Raw genomic sequence first — 13043 nt, forward strand, 5'->3', positions numbered from 1 at the left:
GTCACATCTGGTGGGGGGGTATAACATTTTAAGCATCATTGATGGTTTATAGGAAGAAGTGAATTGTCAGAACACAACACTTGGCTGATGTTGCAAAGAATGAACTGGAAGAGAGGACTGTAGTTAGAAGCCTAGAGCAATGGTCCAGAAAAAAGATGGAGAGGACCCAAACTGAGGCAGTGGTAAATGAGAGTTTGGGATGAACTTTAATAAAGAAAAGGAATAGAAACAAACAGAAAAAGTGATTGAGCAGTGTGTAAGCAGAAGCAGGAAAAGGAAGGAACAGAAAATTAGCCCAAGCTTGGGTAATTAAATAACACAGCTAGTCCAGAAAGAAAAGTGCACTTCTTTGTGCAGAAGGGATGGGAGAAGGCAGATGATGAACCTAATTGCAGACATTTTGAGTACAATTATGCTTGCTTCAGATGTTGGCATTTATATTTTTCTTAAACATTAATGCTTGACTATATCACCTATTGCCTTACAATGTTAAAATGGAAAACTATGAATTGTTAGTAGATACGGGTAAACTATGGATTTTATGGTTACCTATTAAATGTTAACTCTACCACTTAATAAGGAGATCTAAACATGAATGCCAATTATCCATGCCTGCCATGTACTTTTCGATTATATTTGAAACAAATTCTGTTATTTTTTCTGTAACATTTTCCAAATATATATCTAATCTATTTCTCTAACAGAGCCTTGAAATAGTTCTTTTGGGGGCTTACTGAAAATAGAAACATAAAACATTATCCCGCCCTTGGGAGAATGACATTTCTTCCAGTTAAAGCTGCTTTCATCTCCCTTCTTCTCATGCTGAGTTTACACATTTCAATTGTTTCATAATTATAGGGAACACGAACAGCAACAAACCCCAGGTTGTTTTGTCATGTTGTCTTCATCCAGAGACTGCAGAAATCTTGATTCTGAGGGAAACAGAAAACAAATTAATGTCAAAGGAAATATTTTAAAACCAAGGTCAAAGATTACAGCTAAAAGTTTGAAATCCCAAGAAACCTCTATCTTATTTAAATTTTCACTTCCTTTCTTTTAGCTGAGAATATGAAAGAGGAAAAACCGAAATAAATGATATACTTTTAAAATTCATTGAAATATGAATGACTTAGAGAAGTATAGCTGTCAGTGTGAAATCCATTTTCAGATTCATCACATAATATCAGCACCAATGAGTAATGGAGAAAGAAACGGATGCCATTTTGGGCATTATTCATGGAAATCTCACCTCCAAAATCTGCCACCACAGCATGCCCATCCTCATAGAGAAGAATATTGTGACTGTAAAAAAAAAAAAAAGTAGATATTGAGTATACCATTTCCTAATCTGAATGGCCTCTCAATGAAGAGGACGCTTATCATCATTTGTTTACCCCAGAGGATAAATAACTCCCAAAAGGCTAACAGACATCTCAGATTAGTGACTCTGGTTTTCTTAGTTTTGCTAATCTGAAAGGAATGTTTATAAAATGTGCTCATTTTATATCTGACTTTGAAAGTATACAAAGTATTCTACTTTAGATAAACCTTCTAAACATGTCAAAAAGACCCATTAGCTGAAGATCAGTTTTTCAGCTCTTTGAAGTTCATTTGTTAACAAAATCTGGCTACAGGCAATAGTAAAATGTACCTGTGAGCATATCAGAGTCAGAGCAAGGGAATAAGCTTGCTAGAACCCTAGGCTTATAAGGACAGTTCAAGGCAGCACCTGACATGAATAGGAAAAGGACTCTTTATGGACAATGTCTTGGTCATTATGTTCTAGCTAGAATCCCAGGACAAAGAAGTGTTTTTAAGGCCTGTGAAATGAGGCCGGCTAATCTACTTTTTAAGGTCTTGGAGAGGAAAACATATAAAGGTCTTCAAAGTCTCCTTTCCAAACCAGAATTCAAGCTAGATCAAGGCTGTCTTTTTCAAGAAGTAAATCAAGGCTGGGGCAGTCCAAAGAGAGGTCATTCCTCCCACATACTGGTGAACTGAGTTGTGGGATATCTTATGGACAAATGTATTGTGACCCAAGATTGCCTTTGAGTGTTTCTTACTGAATGCCTTTTTTTATGCTTATTTCACATTTGGCTTCTAAATGAGTCATTTCAGCATTAGGAGATCTCCTACTGGGTTTCTTTTAGTGCACATAGGCCATACTATATTAATTTATCTGCTCTATACTTAATTGTTTTGCTTCATGATCAAAAAAGGAAAATTTTATTATTTTCTAGTCCCAAATAAGTCCAGTATGATATTGAACCATTTATATTAGTGCTTCCAGGTGCTGAGTTGAGCTTTATAAGAAAGTTGGTTTTGAACTTCTCTTGTATCATAAATGAATTTTACTTTTATGGTATACACTTAATCCTCTTTTCAACTACCAAAAATCTAGAATGTGTTCAAGATTTTTTTTGCTTGGAAGAGCTCAGTGTAGAAGTAATATAGGGTGTTGAAACAAAAACCCCAATATGTTCTCTTTAGCTGTAAATTACCAATTAATACATGCTATGAGAATGACACTATCATGATAAAGAACTCTACAGCATCAGGAACTCTCTGGAAGTTCAAAGGCAGCAAGAAGAATGCATCAAAATGCTGTACCACTAGATTCCTTGAAGGATTTAGGTGACTTCCTGTACCACAATCCCTTAGCCTATCAAAGGATAATGAGTGTTACATTTCATAGATATCATTAAAACACATGCTGAACATGAATCACCAGTCAAATTAAATGATTATATGTATAGTACCCTATCCATTAATTTAATTTTGATTTAAATTAATTATCTAGAACAATGGTTATCAAAACAACTAGCAGCATATTCTCAATATAGAAAACAGATTTGTAAATGGAGCTGCCTTAGTTAAACACAGGGAAAGGCTCACAGAACCCCTACTTAAGCTTCACCTTTTCCAAAAATAGCAGTCCTTGAGGCAATAGCTTAAAACTATGCATGTAGAGAAGCCCCCAAATAAGTTACATGTCTAGGAAATATTTTGTTTATTCATTTGTTTGTTTAAATTTCTCTAAAGTAAATATTTTATGTTAACAAGAATAAGGATGACAATACCAGCTAACTGGAGTTGGGGTAGTGAAATGTTTAGCAAAATTTTACTCTTCTAGCAAAAGAAACAAGTGAATTTGGTCACTGGGCTGCCCAGTGCTTCCTGGTATGAGAGAGGCAGGATGTCTCAGGATGCAGGGATTATGCTCATTGTTGTATCTCCATCATTTTTAGCATGTGCTTATTTTTGGCACACTGCTTATACTCCTTATCACATTGGAGTACTCAATAACCATTTCTTGAACAAATAAAAGAAACTTAAAATAGAAAGTCACAAGTTTGGAAGGGTAAAGATTACATTAGTTAATCAGCAAGTCTTTATTGAATATCATTCATCATTCTATAAATATTTAAAATTCATAGACTCATATGATTGGAAGATAAATTAGAACTAACCTAGTTTAACCCTCTTAGCTCCAGAGGAGGAGTACAAAGCTCAGAGAATTTAAGTGTATCAACAGACATTATATAAGTAGCTAGTGGCAGAGAAGATATAGAATCCACTTCATCTAGGCCAGCATTTCAGATTTTAGAAAAGTGCCTGGCAAATAGTAGGTGATCAGTGAATTTTATGAATTATTCTTGTGTCATATTATGGACCTTTCCCCAAAGCATGCTATTTACTTTCTCCACATTATCAAGACACACTGTTGGTGGGAATGTATATTGGTACAGCCACTACAGAGAACAGCATGGAGGTTCCTTAAAAAATAAATCACAGCAATATCCTTTTTGACCCACCTCCTAGAGAAATGGAAATGAAAACAAAAATAAACAAATGAGACCTAATGAAACTTAAAAGATTTTGCACAGCAAAGGAAACCATAAATAAGATGAAAAGGCAACCCTCAGAATGGGAGAAAATATTTGCAAATGAAGCAACTGACAAAGCATTAATTTCCAAAATTTATAAGCAGCTCATGCAGGTCAATATCAAAAAAACAAACAACCCAATCCAAAAATGGGCAGAAGACCTAGACAGACATTTCTCCAAAGAAGATATACAGACTGCCAACAAACACATGAAAGAATGCTCAACATCATTAATCATTAGAGAAATGCAAATCAAAGCTACAATGAGATATCATCTCACACCAGTCAGAATGGCCATCATCAAAAAATCTACAAACAATAAATGCTGGAGAGGGTGTGGAGAAAAGGGAACACTCTTGCACTGTTGGTGGGAATGTAAATTGATACAGCTACGATGGAGAACAGTATGAAGGTTCCTTAAAAAACTACAAATAGAACTACCATACAACCCAGCAATCCCACTACTGGGCATATACCCTGAGAAAACCATAATTCAAAAAGAGTCATGTACCACAATGTTCATTGCAGCTCTATTTACAATAGCCAGGACATGGAAGCAACCTAAGTGTCCATCGACAGATGAATGGATAAAGAAGATGTGGCATATATATACAATGGAATATCACTCAGCCATAAAAAGAAACAAAATTGAGTTATTTGGAGTGAGGTGGGTGGACCTAGAGTCTGCCATACAGAGTGAAGTAAGTCAGAAAGAGAAAAACAAATACCATATGCTAACACATATATATGGAATCAAAAAAAAAAAAGTGGTCATGAAGAACCTAGGGGCAAGATGGGAATAAAGATGCAGACCTACTAGAGAATGGACTTGAGGACATGGTGAGGGGGAAGGGTAAGCTGGGACAAAGTGAGAGAGTGGCATGGACATATATACACTACCAAATGTAAAATAGATAGTTAGTGGGAAGCAGCCACAGAGCACAGGGAGATCAGCTTGGTGCTTTGTGACCACCTAGAGGGGTGGGATAGGGAGGGTGAGAGAGAGACACAAGAGGGAGGGGATATGGGGATATATGTATATGTACAACTGATTCACTTTGTTATAAAGCAGAAACTAACACACCATTTTAAAGCAATTATACTCTAATAAAGATGTTTAAACAAAAACCTAAAAACTAAAAATAGAGCTACCATATGATCCAGCAATCCCACTCCTGGGCATATATCTGGAAGAAACCATAATTTGAAAAGAAACATGCATCCCAATGTTCATTGCAGCACTATTTACAATAGCCAGGACATGGAAGCAACATAAATGTCCATCAACAAAGGAACGGATAAAGAAGATGTGCTACATATATACAGTGGAATATTACTCAGCTATAAATAGGAACAAAATAACGCCATTTGCAACACCATGGATGGAACAACAGATTGTCATACTGCGTGAAATAAGTCAGACAAAGAAAGACAAATATCATACGGTATCGCTTATATGTGGAATCTAAGAAAAAAGGTACAAATGAACTTATCTACAAAATAGAAATAGAGTTACAAATGTAGAAAAAAAACATATTTACCTGGGCATAAGAGGTGGGGAGGGACAAATTGGGAGATTGGGATTGACATATACACACTACTACATATAAAGAAGATAACTAATAAGGACCTACTGTGTAGCACATGGAACTCTACTCAATACTCTCTAATGGCCTATATGGGAAAAGAATCTAAAGAAGAGTGGATATATGCATATGTATAACTGATTCACATTGCTGTATGCCTGAAATTAACACAACATTGTAAATTAACTCTACGCTAATAAAGTTTTTTTGAAAAGTGTCAAGTTTGTAGGATATTCCCTACAGAGGTTTTTCGTATATCTACGGTTTAAGTCAAAACCTTAGATAACTAACTGAATTTTAGGATAACACAAACTCAATAGCAATGTTAATTACCCTTGCTAACTTGACTTTGCCTTAGAAACTCAGCCTTTTTAACACCACTTCTTTGATGACCTGAACCTTGAGAGAAGAATAACAATAAAACATACAAAGAAGGATAACTCAAGGTCTTTTTTTTTTTTTAGCTTTTCTTCTTATTTCTCCAGTGGCTTTCAAATAACAACGGTTGCTTTTGCTTGGGTTTCCCAGCAAGGAGAGATCAAGATAAAAACATATAAATATATGCTAACATTGGACTGATTTAGCAATCATAAAGCAATGTGATGATGGAGGCAGCAACTAAAGCAAATCATCCAGAAGCCAAGGAATGCCACAGCTTCTGGAAGCTGGAAGAAGCAAGAAACTGATTCGCCTCTAGAGCCTGTAGAAAGCACTGTCTCTGATGATTCCTTGAGTTTAGCCCAGGAAAACTAATTTTGATCCTCTGACTTCCACAAATGTAAAAGAATAACTATATGTTGTTTTTAAAAAAGGACACTATGAGAGATGCAAAGTGATGAACATTATAGATTCCATCCTCAAAGACCTTAAATTCAGCTCACGAAAGCTTAGATGAGTGTGGGTAACATAAGAATTCAAAGAAAACAGTGGAGTTATAAAAGAAATTAGCTTTGGGCTTCCCTGGTGGCGCAGTGGTTGAGAATCCGCCTGCCGATGCAGGGGACACAGGTTCATGCTCCAGTCCGGGAAAATCGCACATGCTGCAGCTGGGCCCGTGAGCCATGGCCGCTGAGCCTGTGCGTCCGGAGCCTGTGCTCCGCAACGGGAGAGGCCACAACAGTGAGAGGCCCGCGTACCACCAAAAAAAAAAAAAAAAAAAGGAAATTAGCTTTGAAGTGGGCCTCAAGGAACAGTCTACAAATATCGGCTGAGAGCTGATCATGCGCCAGGAAATTTCCTATACACGGGGATATAGTGGTGACCAAGACAGGCAAAGAGCTTATGAGCTTACAATGCAGTGAGGAGGAAATGAGGCTGAGACAAAGGGGGAAAGAAGTGTAGGTCAGGGAAAATCTTGGTAAAGGCCAAGAGTTGGGAATGTGTGTAGTCTGTAAGAGGAGTAAAAGAAGGATGTACTTACTAAATTGGAGATTACATGCTGGAGTGTCATGGGGGGAAACTGAGCAGAGGTGGTGTTGGATTACAAGGGAATTTGAAAGCAGGGAGGGAATTCCAGGCTTGACACAAAAAGCTAGTAGGTTTTTATACATAGGGTGCAATGCTCTAAAAGCAAGGGACTAGTGTTCAAAAATAATTTGAGGTACTGAAAGACAAAAGTAATAAGGTAAAGTGGAGAACAAAACAAAACAAAAAAAATAGGATGAATCCATCAAAATATTTGAAAGAAGTGTTTAGATCTTGGGACAGCTTAGATATAGAGAAAAAAAGGGAACAAAAAACTTAGGATCGGGCTTCCCTGGTGGCGCAGTGGTTGAGAGTCCGCCTGCCAATGCAGGGGACACGGGTTCGTGCCCCGGTCCAGGAGGATCCCACATGCCGCGGAGCGGCTGGGCCTGTGAGCCATGGCCGCTGAGCCTGCGCGTCCGGATCCTGTGCTCCACAATGGGAGAGGCCACAACAGTGAGAGGCCCGCGTACCGCAAAAAAAAAAAAAAACTTAGGATCATCTTCAACTTTTCCAGTTTGGAATACTTAAGCAGAAAGCAATAACATATCCAAATTGAAATGGCTGTCTTACTAAAAATCCTGTGAATTTTTTATGAAAAGTATAGTGGCTGACTTGGGAGGCTAAGGAACTTGACTAAAGTCATTTTTGTGCTTGGCAAGATTGGACTCACCAGATAAATAGCTATTATTTTTACTGAACTGAAATAACATTCAAAGTGAACTCTTTTGTCCCTAACAAACAATAGCAAATTAAACAAAACAAAGATGTAGTGACAATTTAGGAACATAAGGACAATGTGAGTTCATAGCAGCAAATGGGGCCAAATGTCAAAAAGGATGCTGTGAAAATGTCATTGCAGAATGAGAGCACTTTGGGAAGTGTTGGAATAAAATGAAATGTTCTCTTCACCTCAAGATAGTCTTTTGGATCTGTCCATTTCTTCTTTAAATGCTCAGTAACAAAGAAAACTAATTTTTAGAACTACCTCTAAGATTCACCCATTAATTTTTTAGTTTAGTGCTAAGCCATACTTCCTATCTAGAGTGAAGCAAATGGAGGGGGACAAGTAAGGATGAAGTTGATGGAATCTGTGCTAATTAGTGACAGCACAAATGCCTCCTGATGGGTGTCATATCAGAGTCAGAGAGGTAATCTGACAGGTCACTGGCATTGGAGCAGAGGGTTCCTAGGGAAAGGGCTGACCTGGGAGCTGGGATAATAGAAGTGGTGTGATAATTATTAGTGATGAGCTCAAGGGTTATTACTGAGATATGTCGTGAACTGCAAGTTTTGAGAAGGGTGAGAATAGTGAAAGTTGTGGGAGTCATGTGACAGTAACAGATAGGGTGGTAGTAAAGAGAGAAGGGATTAAATATTGCGTGAGAGCCTCCTGTGGGCACACGCCGGTGCTTTCAAGATTTTTACGTTCCTCCTGGAGCCACTTTGTGGTTGGTATTAGCATACTTCTTCTACAGATGGATAATGGAGGCTCAGAGCGGTTATGTAAGATGGCCAGTATCACAGCTGGTAAGAGGTGAATCCAGCAATCAAATTTCAGTCTCCAAAGTCTGCCCTTTTTAGGAGAAGCTGAGCCTTGCATCGTCTGGATGGGCCCTGAGGAGCCCAAACTGCTAAGGCTGGATTTCTGAACAGATACTCCAGAAATTTTGCTTGGGTGAAGAATGGTCTACCAACTAGTGTCTAAAATACCTGTGTTCAGTGTATGACTGTAAGGTCATAAGACTGAAGTAACAAGCTACATGGAAAGTAATCTAGTACACCTCTGTACCACCAAGACACAGCAGGCAAAGACTAACCTTCCTCCCTCCCAGAGTATGATTAATGTGTCATACACAGGACTGAAGCACAGTCACTGTGAACGGGTACTTGCAATCCGACCTGGGAAATAAGCCAGGCATATGAGGAGTGTCAGTGGCTTGGAAGATATCATCAGGATCAAAAGAGAGAAATAAAAGAAAGGCGATGGGAATTCTGAGACTTCCTCTCCCCCAGAAGACCATTTGGGAGGTTCATTTTTATTTCTTTGCTTTTGTGGAAGGTTCTGGGGAGTGGGAGTCTGCTCTTATATCTGATGCTTTACAGAGCACCTTCACGCACATGGTCACATTTGGTGGAAACAGTTGAGTCAGACCCTTTTAATTTGAATTTGATAAAGAAACCTGTCAGTAACTGCTGGCACTAGCACCTTAGCCCCAATCCTACCACCTGGGAAAGGAATCCAGGGGAGGTAAGGGGCAGGAGATCAGATAGACTACCCCGAGAGGAAGGCAGAGAACAGCTACTATAATACACCAATCTGTACACACAACAGTGCCCACGCCCACCGGCACACACTGCTTGCCTTCTAAACTCTCCAGACACATGGTTAAGGGTGAAGTGTCACTGAGGAGCGCTCTCCAGATAGCAGGGAGTTTGGTAAAACCATTAAAGGAAGTTAAGCAGATAAAGGTCAACTGGTCCTTAATTCTTACAGCGATTTTTTAGCATTTCTGGATTTAACACTTGGACTTAATCTAAGTGAGTATGATTTTAAAAGCCCATGTTATTTGCTAACTTGTGATTTTGTTGTTACAAGTGAGGCTTATGTTCAGAAGCAAGCTGTTTGGCTGACAAGTGTGCCAGGTCAACCTGGCAGTGTCAGCAGCTGAAACGGCTTTCTTGCTGCCCTGGGTCATCCTGTGTTGTAGGAGAAATGATAAGCTGCAATCATGGTCACCCCTGTGAGCACTGCTCAGCTTTACTCTTCCTGCTGTGAAGGTCTAGTTTTGGGCTAGAAACTGCAGTGTCTGCCTTCAAAGAGAATGCAGTCTGATTGGGAATGCAATGCAAACTAAAAGGAAGAGACATTATCATCACAAGCTAGAATTTAAAGTGGTTTTCACTGTGAAAGACCTAGAGAAGAATCCAGAGAATGTAAGAATTAATTCTGAAAAAGATCATTAACAAAGGAGAAGAAAGAGTCTTAAGAATAGGAGGGATAAGAGGTAGTAGGTAGGACAAGGACCCATATTCAGGATACCTGGTTTTTGCTGTTTCTAGTCCTGTGATTAAATCATAATACTTGAACTTTTCAAGTCTTCCTTTCCTATCTTTAAAAATTGTGAGGGGAATGAAGGATATTAAAAGAGATAACACATGGAATTTTGTAAACTGTGAACTGCTAAATAGGTTTTCTAAAAAAATTAATTAATTTATTTATTTTTGGCTGCATTGGGTCCTCGCTGCACATGGGCTTTCTCTAGTTGCGGCAAGCAGGGGCTACTCTTGGTTGCAGTGTACAGGCTTCTCATTGCGGTGGCTTCTCTTGTTGCGGAGCACGGGCTCTAGGAACGTGGGCTTCAGTAGTTGTGGCGTGTGGGCTCTACAGCACAGGCTCAGTAGTTGTGGTGCACGGGCTTAGTTGCTCCACAGCATGTGGGATCTTCCTGGACCAGGGCTCAAACCCATGTCCCCGCACTGGCAGGCGGATTCTTAACCACTGTGCCACCACAGAAATCCCAGTATTGGTTGTTGTTAATAAACATAGGACCTAGCTTACGGAGTGTTTGTAATGACTTAAAGGCAAATGTGCTTTGTAAACCATACAGCCGTGTACATGTTGGGTATTAAGTGATGTGTCTTGAAAGTGAAGTGATTTCCTGAATCAAAACCCACAGACTTAGAGAACGAACTTATGGTTACCAGGGGGGAAGAGTGGGGGGAGGGATTGTTAGGGAGCTTGGGATTGACATGTACACAATGCTGTATTTAAAACAGATAACTGATAAGGACCTACTGTATAGCATAGGGAACTCTGTTCAATATTCTGTAACAGCCTAATTGGGAAAAGAATTTGAAAATGAATAGATACATGCATATGTATAACTGAATCAATTTTTTGTACACCTGAAACTAACACAACATTGATAATCAACTGTACTCCAATATAAAATAAGTTTTTTTCTAAAAAGAAACTGACTTTACTATGGAATATTTCAACTCACTTTTAGCCCTAGATCTCTTCTCCTTCCATTCTCATTGTCTAAATGTACAATACTACTGCTGCTTGATTGAATGACTGCATTTCACCTAAAAGAATCTTTGGTTCCCTGACTGCATTGATACTGCAGTATTTGGACTTGGCTCCAGCTTCGTCTTTCATCATGAAGCAAATGATTTGGGTCAATTGTTTATGTAACAGAACTGAGTATTTATCTTTTTTGAAGTGTCTGTCCCTTACAGATCACTCCACAGTAAAGTTCTTTTAACCTCAACAATGCATGCACTTAGCAGAATACAGAATGTAACTGAGGGAAAGATTTACTTCATTCAAATAAGTGATGTGAATACAACCCATGCTCTGACCTTCACTTCTTTCTTCCACAGTAATAACAGTTCATTTTCAGAAAAAGAGCAAGCTGTTTTCAATGTGGGGTGTGTGTGTGTGTGTGTGTGTGTGTGTGTGTGTTTATATCTTTTAAGTGTTTTCTCCAGTTTTCTTTTAAACAAAAGTGAATGGAAGTTAAATTCTGCTGGTTCCTTCTTTTTACAAAAGAAAATTTTCTCCAACCTCAGAACTGAATTAATTTAATGAAGTCATTATGTAAGCATCATGACTCTTTTCATTTTAATTGCCTGTATTGAAAATTTACCTAAAGTGCTCAAATGATTCATAATCAGTTGGCTATGCACTATAGTCCAGTACTAATTGTCACTATTAATCAGACTGGCCTGTTTATGAGACGATTTTCCAATTCTGACTTTCTTCCAGAGCAAGACCGAAGTTCATGGTGGCCTTAGAAGGATCAAGGTGACTTGCAACTCTCACTCCACTGCCATTAAGAGTTTTTTTAAGCCACTTAAAAAAATCGCATAAATATTAATTCATTTTTTTCTGAATTATACAACCATGTAATTGCCTATGTCAGTGGCTACTAACGAACACTAGTTTGCATGGCTAACCTCTCAGTGTCCTTATTTGAAGAGATGACAGCCCCCAAACTGTAAATCTAGTAACAGAACAGCAATGCTTCCCAGACTTCCTATAAGCCACTGTTTTCTGTTATATGCCTGATGGTGATTAACTCACATGATTAAAGACACATGGCTATCAGCATGCCTGGAAGCATTCCAAGGGTTAAATCAGTGGAAGCAATTAGGCTTCATTTTCAATCTCATCACACTGTGAAAGTCATTAGTTTACAAACACATGTGCCTGACAAGCAATCACTCAGACCTGATGCTGAGGGGCCCTGGATCTGCCTGCTGCCACATTTTGCTGGTGGGGTGGTAGTGCTACGTGATCACTTGGGACTCTCTTCCTGCCTAAGACCCCTCTCTGGGGAGCACTGCCTTCTTGACCTCCAGCATAGGCAACCACATTATTCTCTCCTCTCCAGTCATCCTTGAGCAATTGCCACTGCCAAACTCAATGTGGCTTCTTTACCTCTGAGTATGTGACCCCCATACTCTGAACTGCTTCTAATTTGTTTCACGTATAATCTAAGGTGTTAGCTAGACCCTTGAAATGCAGTGCAACTCACATCTACTTGCTTTGGAGCTCTGTACCCTTTCCTAAAAAAATATTTCCAAATCATCTAGTTAGCGCCTTGTCGTCTACACATATTCTCATAGTCTCTTCTTTTTGGTATCTTTCTGCCTCTGACTTTTTTCTATCATCTCTGCTTCCTACTTCATTAGGTAACAACAGTTAATCAAAAACTCATTATCTTCATGAGGGGTAACTGCTGGAGGTCTTGGGTTTGAGCCCCAGATAATGGAGATAGCATATTTGGGTTCAGAGAACTTATTGATATTTACTTATTATGTATGTTTATGTGGTAATGGGACCCTCAGCAACCACTTGAGGGTTCCACAATTTTGGCTGCATGTAGAAACCTGGTAACAATTGTATAGTAACATCAGAAATCACATACTCTGCTTCATAGCTAAATAAAGCCTCTACGTATATTCTTTTTTTTTTCCTTTTTTGTGGTACGGGGGCCTCTCACTGCTGTGGCCCCTCCCATTGCGGAGCACAGGCTCCGGACACGCAGGCTCAGTGGCCATGGCTCACAGGCCCAGCCACGGCATGTGGGATCTT

At 39.0% G+C, this 13043-nt stretch overlaps 1 protein-coding gene across 4 annotated transcripts in view; it reads right to left on the reverse strand.

Annotated features, from left to right (window-relative positions):
• The window catches only part of TNNI3K (TNNI3 interacting kinase), a 288986-nt gene that overhangs the window by 100577 nt on the left and 175366 nt on the right, over positions 1-13043 (reverse strand). For all 4 annotated transcript variants that reach the window (XR_007474235.1, XM_049703161.1, XM_049703163.1 and 1 more), the window contains exons 20-21: positions 1250-1302; positions 880-932 (exon numbers count right to left, since the gene is read on the reverse strand). Coding sequence is in view for 3 of the 4 variants with exons in the window: in XM_049703161.1 (XP_049559118.1) it covers positions 880-932; positions 1250-1302 (106 nt within the window). In the remaining variant the exon portion in view is untranslated. The remainder of the gene's footprint in view (positions 1-879; positions 933-1249; positions 1303-13043) is intronic.

This window comes from Orcinus orca, chromosome 1 (genome assembly GCF_937001465.1).
Source record: "Orcinus orca chromosome 1, mOrcOrc1.1, whole genome shotgun sequence".
Classification (NCBI taxonomy): Eukaryota; Metazoa; Chordata; class Mammalia; order Artiodactyla; family Delphinidae; genus Orcinus; species Orcinus orca.